At 48.4% G+C, this 26516-nt stretch overlaps 1 protein-coding gene across 1 annotated transcript in view; it reads left to right on the top strand.

The window, feature by feature from the left end:
* LOC144141725 (ryncolin-4-like) overlaps positions 1 to 2176 on the top strand; it is a 51216-nt gene extending 49040 nt beyond the window's left edge. Inside the window, exon 6 of the mRNA XM_077673236.1 lies at positions 1556 to 2176. Within this exon, the coding sequence (XP_077529362.1) occupies positions 1556 to 1854 (299 nt within the window). The 3' untranslated portion in view covers positions 1855 to 2176. The remainder of the gene's footprint in view (positions 1 to 1555) is intronic.
* The last annotated feature ends 24340 nt before the right edge of the window (positions 2177 to 26516 follow it).

Raw genomic sequence — 26516 nt, 5'->3', positions numbered from 1 at the left:
GTTTTTTGTGATATTTTTATCTAAAATCTCAATAGGCGCTGCAGCCTTCATGGCTGCGCAAGGGAGTTAGCAGACTGCTCGGAGGCTGACACAAACGCACTGGCGAGTTCTCGGCGTTCCGCTAACATAAAATCGAACTGCTCGTGAGCCTAACTCCAAATTCGCCGACTTTTGGCCAGGTGCCAACACGCCTTTTATGCCACATTGACGAGCCCGCAAAGACCCAAAGGGGAAACGCCTCGTAGTTGAGCGTCTCCAATGATTCAGAGGGCATTCACCCACTGCATACGCATTTCTGAGTGAACGTTACAATTCTAAGCGATGCTGGCAAACACATAAGGCGCATTCTACACCCGAATTCATATCAGCAGCACGGTATGTTGATTTCTTAGATGTCGATAATGCCGAACTAATAATAACGTCGTTTTCCAAGCATGTTGTAGCACAGAACTGCAACCGAAACCCGTTTCCATTCTAATCTTGCCCATCGTCCCATTACACGCCACTCGATTACTGGTGATTCCTGTTCGTTGTTGCATCCACCGCTACTGTAGCAGGGTATTTTTCTTATTTCGGTTTTATGAGTAAGATACTTCTCTAAAAGGCGCATAAACGATGAAAAGTGTGTTTATTTGATCAAGTCTATGCAATACAAGCAAAAACAGATGTTTGTATAATATTCTGCAGTGTTCATTTACGACAATGTTTTTATTCTTCGGGAGCAGTGGCCCCTTGGGTATCCTGTATTGAAAGAGAAGCGCTTGGGTTTTCCTTCTGCCGTAAGCGGCGGCCAGGGGTCTGACAGCAAAAACCGTATAAACCGCTCGTCCCTAGCCTAGATTGCTCTTGTTTTATCAATGCTGTTCTATGGCTGATATTATGTCTGTGAACAGGACTTCACTCTAAGACAAATGTGGTCTCTGTTCGATTCCCTGTCGCGGCGGCCGCTTTTTGATAGAGGCGATAAGGGAGAACGCCTGTGCGTTCGACATTTCGACGCGCGGGCGTTCTCTGGTGGTCAAAATTAATCCGGAGCCCATCACACGGCGCGCTTCATCGCCCATGTAACGTCGGCGCGTTAACCCAAACAATAAGTGAATAAAAGATGAATGCATGCATAATCAAAGCCACGGAATTCGTTTCGCCGAGGCTCAAGTGCGCATATAAGTTTCATTGACTGTGCTTTGGAAGTTTCTGCCTTGCTCGTACATAATGTCAGAGCAGAGGTTCTCTGCACTACACTTTATCCATAAAAGAACCTTGTGCCATTGCTAACTTGGAAACAATACTGTATAAAGTAATTACGGGCAATTGACGGTGATTTGTGGTGTTTCGGGGATGCCTTTGATCAGGTTCTCTTGGCAAGCAAATGAAGCTAAAAATAATTGGTGACACCCATCCTTGTATCAACTTAGGGCTCCTATGTGTAAGATTATTACTTCCTCGATATTGCCCTAAAAGCCTAAACGCGCGGATAAGAGGGTTCTTGAAGTTGCGGTTGCGAAAGATGAATATACGTGCGTTTTGTTACCATCTCTTTTATGCCAACCAACAGGTTGGGACGTCCTGACTGAAGCAAACGGCCAGCCGTTCCAAACTTTCGACCGCATTGCAAGCGACAATAGCGCGCACGTGAACTGTGCGGCTGAACGCCGTGGGGCATGGTGGTACACCAGCAACTGCGAAGGGCCCAACCTGAATGGAGTGAACTTCAACGGTGAACATTTGTATCCAGGCACTGGAATCCAGTGGTTAAATCGTTCTTTGGAAGGGGTGGATTGGAGCAAGTACTCCTTCGCCCACGTCCGCATGATGATTAAACCCGCTGGAAGCGGCCGGCGTCCGCGCCGCTGACTATCAGCCCTCTGGGCAGTTTCTTCTTGGGGCTGTATCAACGTGAAGCGGCAACACCGGTTTGACCATACAGATGAACGCCCCGATTTTTGACGCATCATAAAAATCATTAGGACCTTGGCCTTGGCAACATAGTAGGAGGGCATCTTCTATTGCAAAACCACACCGCGAGTGTATTCGTTGTTTACGTTTCAAAGCTGATGTCTTTACTGTACGAGACTTTCGCTGTAATTGTCACCGTATGCCAACTGTATGTACAGTGGTGTGTGTGCGAAGTATTTGAATGGTTTCTTGTGTGCCTCCTTAGGGTCACTAACGTTACGAACGAATCAATAAACAATTTGCCCAAAAATTTGGTTTTCTCTAGTTCTGAGCTTATTACGTGTTTATGCATAATAAGACATGAAAAAGCGTGGTTTTAATTGGCTCATGGTAGAACGATTAGATGTAAAAGTATGCGACTCTACCCTAGCAGTGTATTCGCTGAGACGACTTGAGCGGCATTATTGGTCTGTGAGCATGTGGAGAGGGCGTGCGAGAAACGCTATCAGCTGCTTTCGTGTGTTTCTTCCCATTGCTTTCCATAAGTATTGCCACCAAAGAAAGGGTTTGAGTGGTTACGTTTAAGGCTATCGATTCTGATTGTTTCTTGCATCGTTACAGTTACTTTTACAATACCTTAGAGTGAAGTAATCGATCAATACAGTGCCCTATCGACGAAGACGAAGGAAGGACAGACACTGTGAACGTTGCAAGCTTCAGTGTGAATCTAGGGTAGCGGTGCAGGTCTTACCATTGAATAAGACTGCCAGAGGGCCGGTTTGGGGCTGAGTGAGCTACACAAACTGCAAATGAAGGAGACTGGACCAAACGAAATAGTGGGCTTCTCACCCAACGCTTCAAACTGTCGTGACGACGGGCGTGAGAAACAGCAGACGAATGCTTCAAGTTCACGGAAGGGCAGCTTGGACTCCGGCTTCATTCTTTGGATGAATGTGGTACATCATTCCTTCGTTGGAATCCTGTGCTGTAACCTGACAACGTGAGTGCGCCGGCTAGTTGGTACCCTCACGCTTACACCCAGCGCAAAAACGGACGAGGGACAGATACGAAGAGGGACTACAAACAAGCGCTGACTTCCAACTGAATTTATTGAACGGAAAACACACACTTATATATACATTCTGACGTAACGTAATGGCAGATACCAAAACTGCAAAAACAGCCCTATCTACAACACCGAATAAAACCCGCCGACGGCAGACGCTGAGCCAACGAAAACGACAACAAAACGATCAGTTATGGGAACATTCACAATAGGGTGCATAAATAATTAATCTAATTTTTTGACAACAGCATGGACGGGTCACTTATGCACTGAGCTCCTTCGCATCCTATTACACTCCCTCGATAACATCTCGGGTAAGTGCGTTACAATCACGGCTGACTACCCATAACGGCTGACGGCAGACCATGATGTGAGTCGCATTATTGTGAGCACCTTGACCATTGCCGGAACAGGCAACGCTTATTTTTGGGTTTGATAGACTAGTATTCTCTCGTCATTCTATGCGTTAGGCTGTTCTCTCAGGCAAAAACTAGATTTCTATTTGTGTCTCGCAACATGGTGGCGGTTTTTACAAGCCGCAATACTGATAGCGATGGTTAACTTCGCACCTTTGTAATAAGGTGTGGTGTCGCGCACGAAGAGTAATTGACAGTTCTATGCGAGCCTAGGTGGGCTCTGATTCATTGGCTTACTGAAACACTCCTACACACTAAACTTATCAAACAAGGCGAAAAACTTAGTGGATAAACCTTTGTTTGTTGCTTCAAAATTCGCCCGCCTGAATATTTATAACTGTTAAGAACATAGTCCGGAACTATAGGAAAATGCCTGTTTTTTTCTTGGCCCTGTACCAAGGTTATATTATATATTAGCATGAACTAATAAGCCACATGAAACACTTCAAGCAATAGGTTATTGCCCTTATAAGTGCCTATATTGAGGTTCACGCCTATATTCCTTTTTAGTGCGTAAACATGCCTTTGTGGGTTATATTATCTTTTATTTGGATTTTTCGCACCATAGTTGCGCTAAAGCTATTCTCGATTCGGAAGCCTTCAACTGGCCGTCGATCTCACCGTGATTTCTAGGAGAATCCACCCGCTGTGCCGAACACAGTGGTACACGGAATACCATGGTCGAGGCGCTGCAACATTTGTCTGATTTTACCCCAAGACTTGAAACGCCTTTAATTTATGGCTGTCGGCGTTAGCTGCCTGAGAGAGCGTGTAGGAGTTTTGAGCCAATAACAAAAAACCTCGTTATATCATTAGAGGCCGAGATAAAAAACACTGCAAACATGATCTCGTGGCTCAACTAGAACTGCAAGTTTCCGTGCATGCTCGGTACGTTATCAGAAACACAAGAGCCAGATTATTATTCAAACATTACCACCATTATGCAACCGAAAAATATGTACACCCTTACAACCTAATGTCCATTGTGCATCCGAGTCTGCACTGATTTCGCAGAACTAAATGGCGTATGTCCTGGAGCACTACCCGGCTCAGGCAACGGCAATGCTCTAGGCATTTTTCGAGTCGGAAGCCGAAAAAGCAGACGTCGCCGCGTGGGCCCCAGTGGGACTCGCCGGGGTGGGCTGGCCCGTCGGTAAAGTATTACGGGATTTCGGTGGCGGCCCACAAGAGGGTGGTTCCGAAATTTATCCGCAGATAGGAGACCGAAGTTAGGAACACAATGTGGAGCCGAATGAGCGTTCTCTTTTTATAGCGCATTCGCCAACTCCTTCCTGTATGCTCTCGCAGTAAAACATGCCGTTCTTAGTGGGCATGTTTATCTCGGCCTTTGTAGCCTTGGTAGGCGTATTTTAAACTGCTTGTGGTTATCTCAACAGTGTAGCCTCCACACGATGCATGGAGATTCTGAAATGAATTATAGTTTTTTCGCATCCGAAATGTGCGACCATCATCCCGTCAGGTGCCACTCGCAGCATCTAACGTATGGATCTAACGTATATGCATCTAACGTATGGAATCCACATAAACAGTGTGACATTAACCGCATTGAGGCAGTGCAAAAGAAAGCCGTCCGGTTTATCTGGCGCAGATACGACCGCAACTTTTCCCCAACTGCTGCCCTACCATCGCTTAGCCTAAAAACTCTGTCTGCCCGCCGTCACATCGATTCACTAAATTTTTTTCACCGCGTTGTTCATTCTGCGCATCGTTTATCCACTTCCGAATATATCACCCTGGCCAAGCCTTCGACAACAAGAAGCAATAACCCCCTGAACATTTCCCCTTATCACCCACGCATCAACACGTTTAAGTTTAGTTTCTTTCCCCGAACCATAGAAGCATGGAATTCATTGCCAGGCAGCGTCCGTTCTCTTCAATCACAGAAATTTTTGGAAGCACTTGAAAATGACTAATCTACCCCTTGTTAATAATTTTTGTGTTTTGTTGCTTTCGCAAACTTTGTGTATCAGTGCATAGGTGTATAAACGTGTTATTTGTAGGGCATATTGATGAGCGCACGGTATACTTGTGTTTCGTATGTTATGCATCCTCTATCAATATGTACTCATGTGACCTTGCCCATTATAAGTTTTCTTGACTGTCGCGTTCATACCGCATCCTGCACTGCTAGTGTGGCAAATAGTCTGTATATTTTATTCATGTATGGCTGTACCCTGGTTTTCCCAAATCGATATTTTGTACCTACCCCCACTCCTGCAATAGCCCCAAAGGGGCTGCAGTATGTTTAAATAAATAAATAAATAAATAAATAAATAAATCCCCTCACTGTAGTCCTTAGGCCCCACGAGCTGTCGGTAGAGGAGGTCGTTTTCACGCATAAATTCCACCACGCAGTTCTCTTCGCGACGGACGAAGACATATTTTGCCGTTCAAGTTAAACAAGACCTCAGGGTGGCGTCATCTTTTAAATGCAGAGCATTTCTTTAACTCACGATGTCACCCGGCGTTGGCGTGCATCGGCATCCGCAACAGCCGTTCCAGGTGCGCTCTCTCCCCCACTCCTCCTCGCCTGCTCTCCGCTGCTCCTCGCGTTTCGCACTTGATCTCACCCCCACTGCTCTCTGCGCATGCGCCGCGTTGCTATATCAACGGAGGCGCGTCGCCTGCGTCGTCTGCTTCCTCTCCGCCACGGCTTCGCTCCGCGGCGCCGAAGTCAAACGGGAGCGCGCGGCCTCGTCCGCAACAGCCGTTCCAGGTGCTCCCTCTCGCCCACTCCTCCTCGCCTGCTCTCCGCTGCTCCTCGCGTGTTCTCTGCGTGCTAGGATCGCGTTCAGCAACAGGTGGGGCGCGCATGCGTCGTAGTTTGGCGCGGGAGCAACAACAGTTGTGGCGTGATCGTGACGTAGTCGTGACGTAGTCGTGACGTGGTCGTGGCGCGGTCGTGCCGTGATGGAACGGTTCTCGGTGTTCGCTCTCGCTGTCAATTTCTTTCGAACCAGATAATAAATGATGTCACGTGACCACTTAATTACGACTCCTCATTAATTACAATATTAATTATAACAACAACAACAATAACAACCAGCAGCAACAACTGCAACAACATTAACGTAACCCAACATACTTAACGTCTTGCGCCCTCCGAAAATGTTCTGCATTTGACCGTGCCCCTCGCGAGGGGGATGTTTCATAAATTTTTGTGTAGTTGTGCGAAGGTTTTCCTGTGCATGCCCATCTGCACTTGGCAGGCAGCTCTTAGCGGCTGAAGGGCCCTAAAGAAAGCTTTTGTTTGAGCCCGGGTGATGGCGTTGGTGGCAGCCTTTCCCTCCTCGGAGCCCTGCTTAGATGACTCGGCGAGTGTTCGCTCGTTTGTTCCGTTGTTCAGCTCTCCTACACGTATACCGGTTTGGGTAGCCTCACAGGGCAGTCTCAGGGCTCTGACTCACTCTACGTTAGTTAAAATGAGGTTGTATAGCGAACTATCCCTACATAGAGCTTGAACTCTTTGCTAGAAGAACGGGATTACGATTTTCGATTTGGCCCTCTAGCGAGTTCCAGACGGAGCCGCCCACTAAATATACGAGGCTCGTTTCACCGGTGAGCTCTGTTCCTTGGACCACGTTTCTCCACACAATCACCGTACTGCTCCCGGTGTCGTGCAAGACGGATACGTCATTTTCCCATATCCCTCCTGTGAAGCCGGGCATGCCCTCCACCGGAAACATTGGTCCTTGCAGCTGTACAGCATTCACAACTGAAAGTTTGTCCTCGTTCTTGAGCTACACGAAATCATCGCTGATGTTTTCTGGGTTGGCCGCCTTTGGGTACGCGCATGGACACGATACTTGGGCGGCGTCACTGTTACCACACCGGAAGCGTCTCCCCTGTGTTTGGTTCCTCCAGACTTGAAACGCTTGGGTGCGTTGGAAGCTGTAGATGTGCTGCGGCTATTGCTGGCAATGTGCCCTATCTTATTACATGAAAAGCATTTTTGTGCCAGCCTTTGACTGAGCCTTTTTTTGACAGTCTCACTATTTCCCACGTTGTGTTGAGTCTGTTTCTTTACCTTCGCTAAGTTATTGCTCCCTTGAGCTTCGAGAAACTAGTCATCCATCTCGAGCAATTTTTTGAGCATCTTAGTCTATTTATTTCAAGAATGGAAACAAGGACCGGTGCCAGCTACTCAGAGAAATTGTTCTTGAAGGAGAAGCTCGCGAAGTGCGTCGTGCTTTTGTTCTGTTTCTGACAACTGAGACCAGCGATCGAAGTATTGGCCTAATCGCGCCGCTTACTGTGTCGCGATCCCTACATGGGCTGGTTTGCCATTCCTTAACCTCTCTCGGAAACCGTCGATCGTGAAAGTGAACTGCTTCAATGACGCCGCTTTTACCTTGGTGTAGTTTCCAGCAGCCAGGGGGGCTAGTCTCCCATACAAGCTCAAAGCTTCATCGCTCAGACAAGGGCTCAGCGCAGTTGCCCACTGATCTCCCTGCCAATTTTGGCTTGGACGACACGTTCAAATATCCTTCCTTGAAAGCGCCTTCAAATTGCCGATCTCTTCAAATTGCGTCAGGGTCGTCCCTTTTCTCGTCGAACGATATGAGTAGCTTGTTGGGGTTACGACGCAGTTCGTTGGCCTCCTCTCTGACGCTGCGATTCACGGCTGACGAAGATTCGGTTGCTACCAGCGGTCATTCAACTACAGCGCGCAACAGGTCGAGTTCCGCTTTTTCCAATGCCTCTTCTCGCTCTGGGGCTAGCCTTTCGGTGTCTCTTTCGAACAGCTCACGGGGCTTCTCAGCCTCTTCCCGGTAGCGTTCTTATTCCCTCTCAGACTGTTGGCGGACCTTCTATCGTTCCAACTGCCTGTGCCTTTCTGACTCGGCTCGGGTAAGTCCGGTTTCCTCGCGCGCTTCATTCGTCTTCTGCCGAAACCACTTCTTAAAGGTCGCCCTTGTCAGGTCTAGCTGGGTGCTAAGAAAGATTAGCCTTGCCAATTTTTTTTTAAATTCTAAACGTTCGAAAAAAGTACACAACAGACGCTTTCCGAGCGCGACCAGATGTGGCGCTTTAGCACGGGAGCTAGCAACGGTTGTGTCTCTTCAAAGCCCGTTTACAACGACGTGCAAAGCAACATGTTTGGGCTCTTTCCAGCTCACTCCGCTTACTTTCACCAAAGTCCTGTCGCGGACGCCAGTGCAAACGTTGCCACCTTTTGAAGTTCATCTGAGTGCGAGGCCGCAGCCCTCGACCGATTAACCTATGACAAAGAGGTATGGCCTTGATGCATGGCTGTCGCTGCTAGCTAGCGCAGAGAGTGCGACGAGTGCCCAATCGATAGAAAAACGTTCTCTATACCACGCGAGACAAAGACAAAAACACGGGAAACATGCTTCCGAGGCACATCTGAACCTGTAAATAACTGTGCACACTCGGACGTTAATAGAAATACAACAAGCAGATAGTAATCCAAACAGTAACACTATTTCCAAACAGTAATCCAAACAGTAACAGTAACAGAAAAATATCGAGAGAGCTGCAACCTAATGTCAACTGTGCGTAAGAGTCTTTGCACGTAGTACAAAGAAATAAACGGTAAATGTACTCGGCTCGGGAAACAGCGATGCTATACGCGCTTTCGAAGGCACAGGTACAAAAGCAGACGTCGTTGCGAGGTCCTCAGTTAGACTCTCTGTGTAGTCTTGGCCAGTCGATAAGGTATTGCAGGATTACGGTGGTGACTTCTCAAGGGGAGAGTTGTGAAGTTCTTCTGCAGACGCGAGATCGAAGTTTAAACCAGACTGCGAAGGCGTAGGCACGTGTCCTTTTTATAGAGTCTTCACCCCTTCCTGCTTGTGCACTATCGCCGTTATACATGCCTATTCTGTGGTTGTATTTATAGTTTCTGGTTTGCCGGCGCTCCTGTCTTGCGCCTATTGTTCCGGAAGCACCCTACGTGGTCCTGTCGACCGTCGGCATCGCTCTCCGGCGCTTCTCTTCCTCTCGCATTGCTTCGTCATCGTCTTATTTGGTGATGTCAATTGTCAGCATATCAGGATTGACTTTATCTCTCGGAGCTTGGTTCAAGTTGCGTTTTCTGGACACGCTCTTCTCTGTAAATCTGTGGCCACGTCGTCGGCAGGATGACGCAACCTCGGCGCGGTACTGCGAAAGCAGCCAACATCGCGGCTGCATGTTGGCATGATCTTTTAGTTCTATGCCGTTCGGTCGCGCTGTGTGCGGGTATCAATGAGAAACATTTGCCGACATGCCATGATCATTGCTGGCACCCCAAAAAACGTGAAACAAAAGGAATAAATGATACACAACTGCTCATGTAACCCTCAAGGTCAAAGATGCCGACCAACGAAAGGCCTGTGAATCCCTGACACACGAAAGTTTCAACGTGACGCTGCAGACACATTCAAACCAGCACCACATCACGGCAACATCACTAGACGTTAACACGCAGCAGGTATAGCACGAAAGAGGTACAGGAAAAGAGGTTATAGAATGATACCCTCACTACACCTTGAGCCTGGTCTGCAACAACCAGCAACAACCACCATCTGCCGTGCCAGGTATCTTTCAAGGGCGTCCAGAATCTACCTCAATAGGTTAGTTGAAAGTAATGTTGGGTGATGTGGAGTGTGGTAATCGGTAAATAAATGATAGCTACTGAGTGATTTTATTCCCAGCTGCTATGCCGAGCATCCACTTTTTGTGTGCACGATGACTCAATTTTTTATACGGAGTTATGGTACGTCTCTGCGCAACCTATCTTCATCAGTGTCGGGGTATTGTGTGGCTGGTATTCGTCGGTGTTGTCGTCAAGGAGCAGTCACTGACTGTGTCTTTTCCACCAGAACCTGTTGTAAACGCCTCGGGACACGGCTAAGGGTGCAAGACTTTTACAACAAACACGGCTGGGTTATTCACAGCTCTGCAGCAAACAAGATCCCGGTAACCCAGACTGTCTTTATTACGCTATACATGTGCGTGCCTTGCCAAATTTGTGTGCCTATTTTACATTCTGAGCAGAAATTACTCAGCAGCGAAAAACTTTGCTACACTTTATCAAAATACTGAGCTCAGTCCCAGCGTACGAGACACGTCCACCGCCAGCCGCGAAGTACCGGTGGCTGACAGAGCAATTCCAAACGTTAAATCTGTCTACAAAATATAATGCAGAGGTCCTAGATACTGCGTGATAAAAAAACTCCCTCTGGAGAGATTGATATTCCAGATAACATTCCAGGTGGAGGGTTCCAAATATAAAATTCTAGGCATTATTAAAGGTGAAGCGTTCTAAAGTGCAGGTACGCTCCTCCAACTAGTGTGGACGTTGACTGTTTTTTTGCACACACATTTCTACAGAAAGGAGGTGCAATTTCATGTCTTAAAGAATTCTAACGGCTGGATTTCCATGGCTTTCTCGCCGTTACTTTAGTGCCAAATAATCCCATTATTCATAATATTCTCTCAAAAAGGTAACCCTTGTGCGGCGCAATTTTTATCCCACCGCACGAGATTTGTCGGCCGTTACCGCTACGTAGTGAAGAATGTTTCCTAAGATACGTTGCTGAAGTAGCGAGGGAGAGAAGGGTCCTTATTAGAACAGACCACCGAGATATTTACCAGAGTTTCGACATCGACATGCTACTCGGCTGGGGAAGTGGGAAAGGGGGGGAGAAAGGCTCGATAGATTGCAGGGCAGAAGAAAGAGAATAAATAAAAGAGAGAACAATAAGCAAAAAAGAACCTTAAGTTTATGTCAATAGTGTGATTAAAATGTCTGTTTTCTAACCTTTGAATAACTTCCATGACGGCGATACGTCCAGATAACAGAACAACACGGTCCCTACTTATATTTGAGCTGGAAGAGAGCACCATAAAAACAAATACTGTTTAGGTCATTGGTTCTAGGCTGAGGTGCTCTAGTTCCTTCAAAAGCCTGCACCTTGCATGTATATATGCGGGGCACTGCAACAGCAAATGCTGCACGGTTTCCAACGATCCGAAGTCGTCACCGTAGGGGTTTGATACAAAGACGAAAAAGTTGAGACTTCGTGAGCACTGCGAAGAGACGTAGTCGGTGATACAACGTCTCTAAATGGCGTGTAAGTACGTCTGGCAGCTTCATCCTGAGATCACGGTCTATGTAGCGTGGGAAGACCCTCCTTGAGGGAAGAGAGACTATTCACTTCCGGTAAAACCATCGTTTTCTTCACACTTGTGGCATCACACATAGTGAAGATAATCTTTCATGCATTAGGCATTTCCCCTGCGAGCAGCATCAAACACCTTCTCATTTCCTAGAATACCACAATGACCGGGAAGCTATTAAACGTTATATGGTGTTCAGTGTATTGGCAAGGCGGTCCTGGTACACGAAGTCACGAGAGGCATGTTCATAAATGGTGAAGCAGTCGCTGCGTTGCACACTTTGGAGAGCAGCCTTCAATTCCGTGAGAATGATCGATTGCCTGTCTGTTTGCTTCTCCGTCAAACAGAGTCGTTTTTATAATGAAGAGCTGCACTCTCGGTTTCTCGATTGCCTCAGCCGCTAGCGCGAAATGTAACGTATAGCTTCCTCGGTGGCGTGAAGCTCGGCTGTCAATTATGATGTCGCCCGCTCGAGGTGATATTTGAGAGAATACAGTTTCGGGAGGAACTTCCCTCATGTGTGCATGAGCCATCTGTAAAGATGTGATTTTCGTGAGAGTACTGCCTGCTAATGCGGTGAAGTAATATTCGTGGGAGTCCACTATGAGGCACGCCCTTGGAGTCAAATCCAGAAATTCTGCATATGATATGTAGGGGTAAACTAGTCGAGTTCGGGATATTAGGTGGCATTGCTTTTGGTGCCTGGGAGGAAACCGATAAATTTAATGTCCTGAGTGCTTACCTGAAACTCCAGTTACCATTTCAAACCATGCACGTGAATATATGGCTTTTCGCGTGGAGCCGATGTCGCAGATGTATTCGCATAGTTTCCTGGAGCCGAATCAAGGGCCGCAGCCAGCTTTAGTGATCGTGCCAAAGCACGAGGACCCTTTCGGGAGGCTGAAGCAGATACAGAGGTAGTTGTTCCGTGCAGCAATCTGTTGGTTTCTGGTTGTGGGCGGAAGCTGGTGGACAGGGAGAGTGTAAAGCGGGGGACCATCGGCATAAGCTTTACAGGGCAGTACCATAGAGCGATATTCAATACCTCAGTGACTCGCAGAAAGACACCCAACAATTTTACCATTGCTATGATCTTCTTTCCGGGTTTTTGTTCTTTGGGAGGTTCGGAACGATTTCAGTCTCTTAAGATGCCGAGGAATTTTTGCGTTCGTACATATTGCAGCGCACGGCCTTGGAGAACTAGTAAATATACTTTTTGTTCTGTCGAGTAAAAGCAATTGCAACACTTTCCTCGGAACCTAGGTGCAGTTTACAGGGTGATAGGAATGCAGATATGTTTGCAAGAACCTTCTCTAGCCTTTGCTGCGTTGTACGACGCGGTGGCAACGCACTCCAAATGTAGATGCCCTCAAAGAGTGTAATGTGGACGTCAGGTCACAGTACTCCCTTTAGGTGGACAAGAGTAAGGTTAAATAGCAGAGGGCTCAGTACGGCTCCTTGAGGTACTCCTTTTTAAATAGTATAGTAGGAAGTCGGGCTTTCCAGCGTGGAGAAGAAAAGTTGTCGCCGTTGCAAGTAGCTTGAAATCCAAACGTAAAGTTCTTCAAGAGCAGCAAGGTATTTTAGAATAGCACCATAATAAAACGCAACAAATGTAGACTTCATGTCCAAAAATGCGGCAATAGCAACAAGCCCATAATGTAATTCTTCTTCCAGAGATCAAAGTAGTCTATTGACGTTGTCAATGGCTCCTTTATTTCCACGAAACCATCTCAAGGTGCCAGGCCATTCTTCGCAATATCATTTTCTCCATAATTTTACCCAGACAGCTCAGCAAATATCGGTCGGAACGAATCATACGTCGTTTGTGGGTTTGCATGTTCTAGGATGGCCACTAGGTTAGCTAGTTCCCGGGAGGAAGGTACTGTGCCACAAAGGCATATTAAATTGTAATATTTTAGATGGCGGAATCGAGAGTCATCGGAAGGTAAGAAATGCCGCGTAGGTTATTTTGTCTTGACCCTGTAAAGAATGTTTGTAGGTACGGGAAAAGTCAGCGTTGAATTCGTGTATAGAAAAAGGAATGTCGATGGCGGGACAAGCTGAAAGCGTGGCTTGAGGGGCGTGTCAGGGGTTTCGAGCTTGCAGAGCTTGCGTGTCAGGGGTTTTGAGCTTGCAGGCCTACGATACTCTTTAGCTGTGTCAGTAAAATGTCCTCGTGCAACGATAGGGCATGCAAGGGGTATAGCTGCTGAAAATTGTTCCGCATTCACTGAACGATACGCCAACATCGCGCTAGAGGCTTGCGAACTTGCTGTTTTGAACAGTTGTCCCGCCATTGCTGCCTGCTCAAGTTTCCTAAGTGGCGTCTCACCTGACTCTGCGTTGTCTGAGCCGCTCGTAGATCTTCTGATTTCTTACTACGTCACGTTTTTCATACCGCACGCCTGCGAAGGACTCGCAATCTGTCATGTCTTGGACCGCCTTCACGTTAAGACGTTAAATCGTGGATCGGGAGGACTCCTGATGGCAGTTGGTCATGGTTGAATTGAGATCATCGTCTCGAGTTGCCGCCGTAATTCTGAGGTTTGCACAAGATTTGTAGGCTTCCCTGTCCGTGAGTTTGATCCTAATTCCACCTCGACGCACAGCCGCATTTGGTGAGGATATAAGAACGGGAAAGGTATCGCTCCCTGTCGTTTCTAGATCTGTTCTCCAAGGACTTTTTTGTACAAAATGGCTAGATGCAGCTTCTGACTGCGCCTTTTTAACGAACGTAACACTGCCGTGATTAAGCGGATTTATACAGTATTTCATCATCAACTCGGCTAGTGCTGCTAAGCAAAGATTTGTTTCTGCGCTACCCGAAATTTCGTTCTGTGCATGAAAATCACCGCAGATTACGGGTGGCGGCTGAGTGCTGGTGATGATGCCCTCGAGCCTGGAAGCGTCAGACAGTTTCTGGCTCTAGATAGGCAGCAAGTAGTGTGAATGGTTAAAAGCCAATTATAGTCCTCGCACACACGTATTCTTCGGTGTGATGAGGTGGGACGGCCACGGCTGCAGCAGGCACACCTGTGCAGAAACCTACGAACAGCCGGTTAACATCGTTTAAACGTTCCGAGTGAAGAAATTAATAATTATTTAACCGAAAGTGATCTCCGACGCTGGATTCGGATGTAACAATAAATCAAAATTGACATAAGCATAGAATTTCCTGGAAGTCAGCAAGGTTCGGGTGCAAGCCACGGGCGTTCCACGGAAAAATTGTTGTGCTTAAGATAGGTGCTTAGTGACACTTTTGGAAATGGGGTCGGCGGCTTAGTCTTTCGTTGTTGGGATATGCTATTTCGCCATAGCGCCGATAAGGTAGCGGCTATAAGGGGCTCATGGCCAGAACAGCGTTGACTACAAGGAAGCACCAAAACGAAAGAACAGCCGGTAGCAGTACCTTGATGGCCGTGAAGAGCGTCGGAATAAGCTGATTCACAATGTCTGTCAGGGCAGTCAGGCTGGTTGATTCCTCGCAGTGTCTTTGAGAGGGCCGTATCAAGGGAGAGGACTGTTCCTGAGAACTAGCACCAGAAGAGAGTTTTGAAGTTTGGGTCTGTTACTTTTCTTGGACTACTGACGCATATGACTTTTTTGGAGGTGCACTTTCAAGTGGTGCGTCATGCGTCAATAGCATGTCACTTGTCAAGACTAGATCAGGGTTCTGTGGAGGTTCACGTCGCCTTGATACTTTACCCTCCATTTGCTCTACGTTGCGCACAAGAGCAGCGGCCTTTTTCTTTGGGCAGGCTGCTTACCACGCAGGATGCTGCCCGCCACAGTTTGAACACCGAGGGTGGGCCCGTGTCATGCAGTCTTTATACGAGTGAGACCCGCCACATACCTTACAGTGTACTGGCCAGCTGCGATGTTTTGGTGGTATGTCCATGCGTCTGACATTTGAAACACTGCGTCGCTGTACCCACATAATCGGTTACGGAAAACCTGCAAAAGCCTAGGAAACCTCCTGCCGGAGTGGCGTGCCGGACCTGAACTCTAGACTGACGGATCGCATGCGTGTCAAGAACTAGAAAAAAGCCAGGTTAAAACATTGGGCAAGAATATGCATGCCACGACATATCTTAAAGCAGCCTATACAACCCACGTATCTCAGACTGTGTCTGCATTGTGCGGCGTAGCTGTACAAAGCAATTCGACAGGCGGGTCCAGTTGTAAAACTCTAGGATCACTCATTTAGCATCCTTTTGGTGAGTCTGATTTCTCAGAATCATCCACCCATTTCATCTCTGCAGCCCTTCAGTCTTTTGAACTTCAGGAGCACAGCCAGCACTCACCGTGCTCTTCCCCCAGTGTGCACCCTTCGCCTCAGCCCTGCTCTATACTTTATCGATCCTCCTACAAAATTGTGCCTCGAAAGCCCATTTTCCGCCAATGCTTCAATATTCGACCTGATAACAAACATAGTGCCAATTTTATGAACTATTCAGCGGACATAGAAAAACTGATCTCCCACCGCGGGTTCACTACACTCCTCTCGGTGTTCCCAAGACAAACGACATTTTTGAGGCTCCGGTGGTGACCAACAAATCTCCGTAATGTCGCTTAGGGTACTACAACGAAATTGCCACTCTGTCACGTCAGCTTTCACAGACCTTTTAGTTATAGTCGCTAAAGCACAATCAGATGTTATTGTACTGCAGGAAACCTGGCTGTTAAATTTCCATACCTGGCTGTTTTGTTTTATATCGGCCATTTTATTTCCAGAATTATCACATAGTACACTTAGACCGAATAAATAAAGGAGGTGGACTGTTAAATCTGGCATCATCGCAATTTTTCCATAAAGCCCATAAAGTCATTTCAATTAGTGTCCATGGATTGTTAAATTGTGGCCGTTACATGTAACCTTCCTGGGTGTTTTGAATTTTCTCCTGTCAACTCCTATTTTCCGGAACACGTCATTTTCGCCCCTTCTCTATGCATTTTGTCATCATGTGAGAAACGCGTAATTATTTAAAGCGGTTTTAATTCACACCATCTCTTTTGGGGGTACCGCACAGATTGCTGTGGTAGGCGGCTAAGTGGTTGGATGAATCATAACAATATGCATTTTTGTAAGTCTGATTAGGCAACATTTTTCGTTGGAAGAAAGCCTTCACCAAACGTGTCTCCTTTTTGGAAAAGCAGGGATTGGCGATATATTTTACAGACGCCAGTAATTTTTCCGGTTTGGAAAATAGGAGAGCGAGAGAGAGAGAGAGAGAGAGAGAAAAAGTGAGAGAGAGAGAGAAATAGAGAGAAAACGTTATTAAGAAGAGATGGGTTTGGGAGGAGGGGTGGCCCCCAGGCTTGTGGCAAGTAAACCAGCTCGCTCGACCAGGAGCTCTTGGGTGGCCAGGTTCGAGTTGGCCAGAGCCTCCTCCCACTGCTCACTGGTGTTGTTTGGCGGAAATGAATCTTGACAGAATTACCACATGAAATGGGTGAGGGATGCATACGCACCTCTAAGGGGCATTTCGGGGAGGGTAATTCTTACGGGTGAATGTGATAGAGACGGAATTTCATTGGGGAGGCTCCCGTTTGAGGGACTCTCCATGTTCGTATTTTACGTTGTGGAAGAGATCCATGGGCTGGAGGGTAGAGACGCCGGAAGAGACGCTAGTGCTCTGTGATATTGTTAAAAGTAATTAGCTCACACGATTTCCACCGAGATAGTTGGCGGATTGTGCTGGAGAATTTGAGCGCGGAGGTGGAATTGCCTTTGACAAAATTTTGGATGGCCAGAGTTGAATCCGATTGTGATTCTAGGTGGTGGCGGACCAGTAAGTAACAAGTAAGTAAGCAAGCCAGAGAGATTGCCATCTCTTCCGACTTAGTTCGGGAATCAGTGTGGATGGTGACTCATTAACTGGGGTGGAATGCAATTGGTTAACTGCCCCTGCATAGATATTTTATGCCTGTATTCTGCGGCATCTACGTTGGCGATACCTGGTCGTATGGGAAGCTCTCGGGCGAGGGCTGGAGCCCATGAGAGTAGTCATGGTGCGTGGTAGGTCGGATGCACATGCATGGGCAGAGGACGAACGATAAGGTGCAATCGGATATTTGTCAGGATGGAATACGTCTCCTGCACCAGGTATGAGACAGGAATATTCTGTGTCTTAAGTATTTCTCTACCTGGTGCTGAGTACTCTGTGCATTCCCGCTCTCTGAGTTCCCGCTCTCAGGAGCGGGAACGCATAGAGCTATGCGGGAACGCATAGAGCTTGAATGCATAGGCATGTGTACCGTTCAAAAGAATGGTACACCCCAAGATTAATAATCCGGACAGTGGAAGCATGGTGAGATAGCTGAAGAGCAGCCATTCATGCTTTTTTAATGAGAGAGAGAGAGAGAGAGAGAATGCTCTTTAATGTGAACTGGTGAGGTCAGCCCTGCTAAGGACAAGGCTTGCTACACCAGATGGAGGGTGACTACGTTGATGAGTGGTGCATATCAGACATCAGGGTTACAGCAGAAAGAAGACAAACATGAAGCGTTAAAAAAGGAAAAAAATAAGGACAAGAAAAACAAGAGAATGCTGCCACCAGAGGCAGTTTTGAATGAGGCAGTTCATTTTAGTGAACTCCATTTTCCTTGCGCAATCATAGGACAAGGTATAGAGAAAGAAGTCTACTCATGAGAATGCCTGTACGAGTTTGAGTCTGTCTTTCTCGCCCAGGCCCCGGTTTCGTTTAGGTACCCTTCTTATGAGTGCTACCACCTGGTCTAGTTGAGAACTTAATTGCTATATGATTTCCGAGTTGGTTCGAATCTGTAGAATAATGCGGCCTAACACCTTGAGTTATGGGAACTCAGGAGCAGGGTGGCGCTGTACCAGAATATTGAACTTAGATGTTGCAGATGCTGTCTTTTTCGAAGGGAGCATGCGAAGCTCTGATTTTGTGGGGGAGCACATGAGACAGACTTATTAGCGTGAGTTCAGACTACGTCTGCGCAATGCTGAAGGGTAAGTTCGATGTGCGTGTCGCTACCCCCCGCGACGAAGATCGTAATGTCGTCACCATACAGACTAAAACGGAGATTTTAGATTTCTTTCAAATCGTGTACTAGTGGAAGCAGAGCCAGAATAAAGATGAGGGGATAACTGCTCCTTCAGGAGGGCCTCTGTTTGTGAGATTAAGTGCACCATCCTAAATGTGATCAATTCGTATTGTAAACGGAAAGTGAGATAAGAAATTCTTTGACACCGTTATACGTTCTGTATCCAGGATTAATTACCGCCAGGCTAGTTTGAATAGCAACACGTGTCACTGTGTCGAAGGACCATTTTAGGTCTAAGAGAAGCAGTGCTGTAGTGTCTACCTTGCTAGTCGGCCGATTGAACTCGTTCTATTATTGCAGCAAGATATCTTGAGTTGGAAGGTTTGGGCGAAGGCCTGCCATTTAATATGACAGCGCATTGGTTTGAGTAATATTGCCACGAATGGTGTTTTGGGTTTGTTTGTGTAGGTTTTGTTTTTGCTGACGGCTGCGCCATGTGGTGTTATCTGTGTTATCCGGGGGCCAAGTGAAGCGTATATTCTATTATTTATGCCGCACGCGTTATGTCCTTTAATAGAGAGAGTGTCGCGAACTAACGTCACCAGTCTAGAATAATCTTCTATGATTTACAGTGTTCTGGATGCAATTCAGATGTTCGAGAAATCCTCGCGTCGAGTGAGAAATGACCGCAGAGCAGCTGCCACGGCATTCGATTCGCCCACACCAGTATGCCCACGTAACTTTCTTGATTACTGTTTCCCTGCCTGTGTATTGTTTGAGTTGTTGAGGGTAGCACGAGTTCCCTCCAGTAAACTTGTTTTTTCTTCAAGACAGCTGCGTCGTCTTTGGCTACGTGACATTTGGAGGATGTGCTCGGTACGCACCTTTTATCCTTCCAATAACCTCTGGAAGCTACCAAGCCACTCCAGCTAGAGCCAGCCGCTGACTGCACGGTTTCTCGCCCGAGTTTGGTCTCCTGCCAGACAGACCCAAAAGAACGACCGCTGACCAACACCATGGTGCAAGAAGCAATGTCACCAATCGTCCTGCAGCAGCCCTGGGAACCGCCCTTATTTCGAAGAGCCCCCGCAGAAGAACCGGAAGAATGGTTGGAGAAAATAGAGCGCGTCCGGATCTTCAACAGGTGGGACGACGAAGAATCGTTCGGGCATGTTTATGACATGCTTTATTTCACTTGGACGATTCAGCTCGAGGTTGCTTCAAGAACCACGAGAGCTCTTTGACCAACTTGACTCAATTCAAAAAAGAGTTCCTCAAGAGCTCTACTTGTGTTCAGAAACGAACACTCTGCGATTTTGCTTGAAACTCGAACGCAGCACCACAACCAAGGGGTCGTGATCTTCGTCGAGGAGATGCAGCGACTTTTTCGCCGTGCGGACCCAGAAATGACGGAGAAACAGAAACTAAGGTTTCTGATGCGAAGGGTTATTCGCGTGCTATTCGCGTGCTATTCGCGTGCCTTATTCGCACACCGCCTCTCCGCCCCCCCCCCCCCCCCCCCTCCCCAAAGATCGTGTCCGAATTCGGCTGTGAGGCCACCGCGATAGAGAAGACCCTCGAAATCCGAGCTAGGCAGTATGACTGCCCAGTCAATGCGCCGGTTTTGGAGGCGAGCGGAACCGGGACTATTAGCTCCGATGCCCTACGCAAGACAATCCGAGCAGTGGTCATCGAGGAGCTTCGGAAGCTTTTTCCAACGACGCCGCAACCTCAAGTAGATTCCCTGACTGACGTCATCCGAGAAGGGGTTTAACAGGAACTGGGGACTTCTACGCCATCCGAAGCACCCCGCGAGCCACAAGCGATGACCTACTCCGCAGCTGTTAATCAACCCCGCCCTGCTCCGACCCATCGTTAAGAGACCCCGCCATACCGCCGTCCAGTGCCGCCCTCCCGACCCACTGTAGACCAGTACCAGACCCCGAGGAATACCGACGTGTTGCGAGCGCCCGATAGTCACCCGCTGTGCTACCACTGCGGAGAGGCCGACCACATCTACCGTCGCGGTCCATAAAAGAGGCTCGGTTTTCGAGGGTTCTCCATCGACGCACCACGCCCCCGACCCGGCCAGCGCACTACTGCAATCGAAGAATACCTCTTCAACACTAACCCACGACCTTAGCCCTTCAAGCGTTCACCGTCGCTGCACCCGTACCAGTCGCCGAAACGCCGTAGAACTGCTGACGTCTCACGTGGACGGTCCCCCAGGACACGCGGGGGAAACTAATATCAGCAACATCTGGAGGTAAAGTTGCACGACCGCGGAAAAATGAAAACCCTCCAACGACGCAACGACTCGCCGAAGACCATGATTCATGATATGCCCTCAGCCCGACGACCCGATCTAACCCGGACGTGACGCCGGAACACGACGACAACGACACGGCGCGACGCGTACCCGACATGACAGAGCCTGTCGCTGAGAAGACGACGACAATGACGACGCATACTGCCCGACCGCCAACACGCACAAGCAGCGAAACGATGCCCCGACGCACTCAAAACTCGAGGAAAGCAGCGTCCGACGTCCAGTTGTCCATCAGCGGCTTTGACGTAGTTGCCCTCATCGACAAGGGAGCCGTCTACTAAGTAATGAGCGCGTCCTTCGCGTCTGAGCTAAACAAAATTACGACAAGCTGGGACCGTCCGCACATATACACACCAGGAGGCCATCGCATAACGTCAAGTGGAACGTGCACATCATGCGTCACCATAGGCGGCACCACCTACCCTTCTGCTTTTGTTATTAGATGCGAAGCATCTCATGGTCGGGGTTATGTCCCTCCATTGTTTTTGCGGTGTCCACACCCCCCTGCGCAAGCTAGGCTTGCTGAACGCCTGGTGGTGTCTTACCCTTTAATGGCTCCTGGAGAGACAGTGTTGCCGGTGTCTTCTTGGGCCGGCACGAGACTAGCCAGCTTCCCTTTAAGGGCTCCTGGAGCGACAATGTCGCCGGTGTCTTCCTGGGCCGGCACGAGACGAGCACGCTTCACGCACCTTCGACGTTTCATCATCGTCGGCAGCAGCGTGCGTCGGCGAGTCTTGGTGGGTCATGATTACACGCAGCCCACAACCATCCGGGGAACGTGCATCGACCTCATCTTCCGCAACTTTAGGGCTCATGCACTACAACAGCCCTTGAGTTTACACTTCACAGACCATAAGGCGGTCATAATGAAAGCGGAACGCCAATCACAGCTCGACGTCACCTACAATAAATATGATGATGATAATGCCTAACTAAAAAGAAACTCATACCACGTACAACGTCTCTCTCGCTCTCTCTCTCTGATGCCTCTCCACTCTAACACCCCCCACCCACTCCAATAAAATTACACCATCTTCCCGTAGGCGAACCCTGAGTAGTATGCGAAACAGCCATGGGGTCAACGCAATTTACCATTTTGTAGTTCCGGTAAGTAAGAAGTGCGGTTGTTACCATGAAAACCATACGGTAAAAATTTGCCCCTAATGCGGGCAGTTCAGAAGACTTGCCCAGGAACTGCTCTGTGCTTCCATACGCAAGTAAGTTCCTTTCTCAGTATACCACAAACGATGCGCACATCTTGTGGAGGGGCGATGCGAAGCGGATATACCCAATTCTGCTCGAGACTCTTCGAAGCACCCACAGCCTGACGTGCCAGTACCGATTTCCCAGAGGTCGCCTAACTTTGCTTTCACTGTGACGCAAATATTTCAGCAAGCCAGTATTGAGGAGTAGCGACAGGTGGCCGAACGACACGCTCACGGCTGAAGCGCTTTCAAAGTCGTAAGTAACTCCATATGAATGCCGCACTCATAGTGTCTCAATCCCACGGTCGCGTCGACGTTTCCCCAGCAGAACACCTAGAACACGTCAATCACAACTGCGGAGAATCAGACTTTATGGTCCCGTAGCCTTATGGTCTGCAGACCGGTGGTCTCTTTGGCCCACCCTGGCTGGGGGGCATCCAGAATGCCGGTGCGGCTCCCCTCCTGACGCGTAGGATATGTGTCCTTCGAGGCAGTTTTATTCCCGCCGCGGCGCCTTTTAGGCAGCGGTTCGTACGAGTGGGTAGCCGAGCGCACTGCGCCTGGTGCTGCTGGCCGCCGTGGTACTGGGGGGCGGCTGGCTCTGTGGTTTGCCCATGGATCTGCATGTCTGTGGTTCTCGATGGCTGGGTGTCGGTTGTCGAGTGTTTGATTTGAGGTTGTGCTGAGCGGAAGAGCGGATCTGGGAATCGCTAGCTGGCTCCATTTATCATCTCATTCCTGCTGCGTATCATCGGCTTATCTATGCGGCTTTCGCATCGCAACTTGGCCGTTGGTGGGGGGACGTGGCATCTGTTTCGCGCTGGGATTCCTGCACTGCCTCTTCGGGGCATCAATTTCTCAGTTTTGGCTTTGTTCCTTATGTTGCATTTTAGCCCCCTCTTGTGGCCTCGGCAGTGCGCTTAAAATATGGACGCGGTTGCCTGTGGTCTAGGTTATCTTTTGCTAACAGACCTGGGAGCCTGAGCCGCGTACTGCAGTCCTTATGACTGTCTGTTACAGCCCGATAATAGTATAGCATCGGTAAATCAGCCGGAGAGTTGCTTGGTACCTTGATAATTTGGACGACTTAGGTTTGGTTTCGGCTCTAGCAGGAAAGCGCACGACTAGCAGCTCGATGGTAGTGGTTTCGGCTTTCGTTTTCGAGAGTGGTTTGAGAGTTGCCCTTGATGTGGTTGATAGTTTCATTGTAAAGTATCATTCGCAAGTGATCTTCTTCAAACACGTTGGCAAGTTCATTGCTGGGCTTCATAGCGTCTGTTTTTGTCTTGTCTTGGCCAATCCCTTCTTTACCCTTTTGTGTTGGCTCTTATCTACATTGGTCAATTCTCCGTGTGCATATTTTGTCTAATCGATGGGTACTGGGCAATCCTTTTCCGGGATTTTTATGGTATTTAGTCTTACCTTTTTGGGGTTCCGTTAGGGTTGTTGGTATTGGCGTTGGCCAGTCCCTTCTGCGGGTATGTTGATGCTAATCGCTCATTGATGGGTAAATTTTAGAGGGAGCTCGAGATTTAATCCTGGATTGTGAGGTCGGCCAATCTTATTCCTGCTTCCGGGTAGGTTTATGTAATAATTGCTTTTTTTTAAGTTTTTACAGTGCCTGAAGGTGAAATCCGTGTGTGGCTGTGGGGATTGGCCAGTGGAATCAATTTTCTTTGTGATAAGTGCATAGCTGCATTTTGGGTGAGAGGTTCAGGTGTATAATCTAATTTCTTGCTGACTGGTTCTGTGGAGGTTTGTTGGGCGGGGGGTTGTTTTGTTTTGTTAGTTCTTGAATTTTTCAGGGTGATATGCACACCACCGGATAGCTACGATGGAGGTGCTCTTGGCGTTCTTCGCTGGCCTACCACCTGTTCATGTCTGCGCCCGTGGAGGTGGAGCTGGCTACTTGTCTCTGTTAGTGATTCGTGCTGCCAGCTCTCAGCATGTTCGGTGGTCCTGCTGGGCCCCGCTGTTCCCCTGGTTCAAGGTGTCGGGACGGTGTCTGCACGTTCGGAGAACCCGTTATCGAAACGAAGATATGAAGATCTGCAGGAATCGGGTATTTCAACTAGGGACCAACGATTCCAAGGCTCATCGTGGTTCGTCTCGCATCCTCCGTAGATGGTGCTCTGGAACTACGCAACTTTGGCCTCATGAAGAATGGGACATTAGCTCTTATTTTTTTTCGACTCACTCTTAGGACTTCAATGTGGGACCTTGGGACTTTGATGCCGGACTTTGATGTCGGACTTTGATGTCGGACTTTGATGTGCGTCGTTGTGACTCTGCCTTGTTGTTCCTGGACGGTTCGACTGGGACTTGTTTCCCCTGGGGTCGGATGTGGGACTTGGATAGGGGTCATGGGGACTAGGTCTTGTTTTCTCGGTCCTTCGCTGTGGGACTTTTTTTTCACTCCTGGGACTTCCATGTGGGACTCTGGTGCGGGTCGTCGGGAATGTGACTTGTTGTTTCTGAGTTGTTTCTTTGGAACTTTGTTTTGGGACTTGGGTAGGCGATTTCTGGGTATGTCTTGGTTGTGCTTTTAATGGGATGGGGCTAGTGGTTATCTGGTGGGTTGTGGGGTTGTCCGGTTGATTATAATAAATGTGGCTTTTCTGTGTTGTGCTGTTTGCCGCCGACTGTAGCAAGAACATCTTTTTTTTCTTTTTTCTTCTTCTCTTTCTTCTTTCTTTCTTTTTTTATTTTTTTTATTGATTGGCTTTTTCTTCCCAACCGGTTTTGGAGCATTGCTCCCAGTTCTTTTATTTTTCTCATTGGCAGTAACCTGTTATAGCTTCGCTGGTACAGGTTTTATTCCCGTTTCATTTGTTTTCTTTTAATTTTTTAGGGAACATTTTGATTTTTTTAGCATGGAAACCATACGGTAAATATAACGGTACCGACGTCCCTCAGCCTCACGGAAACGACGAACTGAAAACTAATGGGCACTTGAAACGACCCTATCGTTGCTACGCATACTACTCAGGGTTCCCCTACGGTAAGATGGTGTCATTTTTTTCCTTGAACTTATTCATGATGTCTCCCAGCCTGGGGCACCTTATTCATTCTTGGTGACGATATTAGCGACACCGCGGACCCCGAGCCCCCAAAACATACGCTGGATCCAACCGTGGCAATGTGTTGAATGGTGACGGGTAGAAACCACGAACGGTGGCCGTTGGAGCCCAGGTCAAGCTCCGGTGAATGAGCTTCCTGTCTGTTTACCAGGCAGAGAGTTCCGGGACCTCTTCAGCTATCAGAATAAGGCTGACGAAGAAAGTACCCCCGTGTCCCTGCTTTTATACTATGCCGTATGGTATTTTCAAAACCCTTCCCCAACCGTGATCAGTCTCTGAAAAGGGGCCGCCCCGAAGTTTCATTCCCACCTCTTCCAACTGTCTTTTCAACAACCGTGAATAACTATGCTCGTTTTCTTGTGACAGGTCTTGCTGAGTCAGCTGACTCAGCAAGACCTGTCGCTTCCTTTTCCATATTCTTGGTTTCTAAATTTCAACAAAGCACAATAGGTGTAAAATATCAAGCCAAAAAGCTCAGGACCGGGGAAATCCTATTAGAACTCAATGCCGAACAACAAGCCCGCACTCTTCTTGCACAAACCCGCATTCATGATCTGGACATCAGGGTCACACCCCATCGGAGCCTCAGTAGCTCCCAGGGTGTGATCTCTGAGACAAATCTCCTTACTGAGACAGATGCAGACCTTCTTGAAGGTTCAAAGGATCAGGGTGGTCACAGCCGTGCGCCGTATCACGATGCGCAGGGGTGATACGATACTCCCCACGAAACATATTATCCTCCGCTTCAACCGCTCCTGGCTTCCTGAACATATCAACGCAGGCTTCATTCGATGCTCCATTCGCCCTAATATTCCGAACCCGCGCTGCTGCTTCAAGTGCCGGTGGTTCGGGCACAGTACAACCTCTTGCAGCGGCAAGACAACCTGCACGTAATGCGCCGCGCTGGATCACCCTACGTACAACTGTGATTCTGAAAACCTCACATGTGCTAACTGCAGGGGCCCACATGCGGCCTACTCCAGAAAATGCGAGAAATTACAAGTAGAAAAGAAAATATTCAATCTCAAAGTGACAGAAAACATCACCTTCCCAGAGGCGCGGAAGAGGTTCGCCTCTTTCCCCTGAGGAGGCACGCCGACGCAGCTCGCCGGGGGGCGGAGCGGCGTCTGGTGTCCACAGGGACCCAGTTCAGCGAGTCTGACCTGGTCCCGCCCCCGCCCCCCGCTGGGTTGCCTCACGCAGCCCAACCCAGCACCACGCCGCTTGCTGAGGCAGCAGCGGTTGTGGTGCAAACCACTTCTGTCGGGACCGGTGCCGCTCCCGCCTCTGCCTCGCCATCCTCCAGTGCGTTGGAGGGTGCCGAGGAGATGGAAAGGCGGGCCCCGCACCGGCTCCTAC

The sequence above is a fragment of the Haemaphysalis longicornis genome, unplaced genomic scaffold, assembly GCF_048455015.1.
Source record: "Haemaphysalis longicornis isolate Haplotype H1 unplaced genomic scaffold, Haemaphysalis longicornis Haplotype H1 scaffold_6, whole genome shotgun sequence".
Classification (NCBI taxonomy): Eukaryota; Metazoa; Arthropoda; class Arachnida; order Ixodida; family Ixodidae; genus Haemaphysalis; species Haemaphysalis longicornis.
Note: the sequence above shows the minus strand (reverse complement) of the source record. Positions and strands in the feature narration are given on the sequence as shown.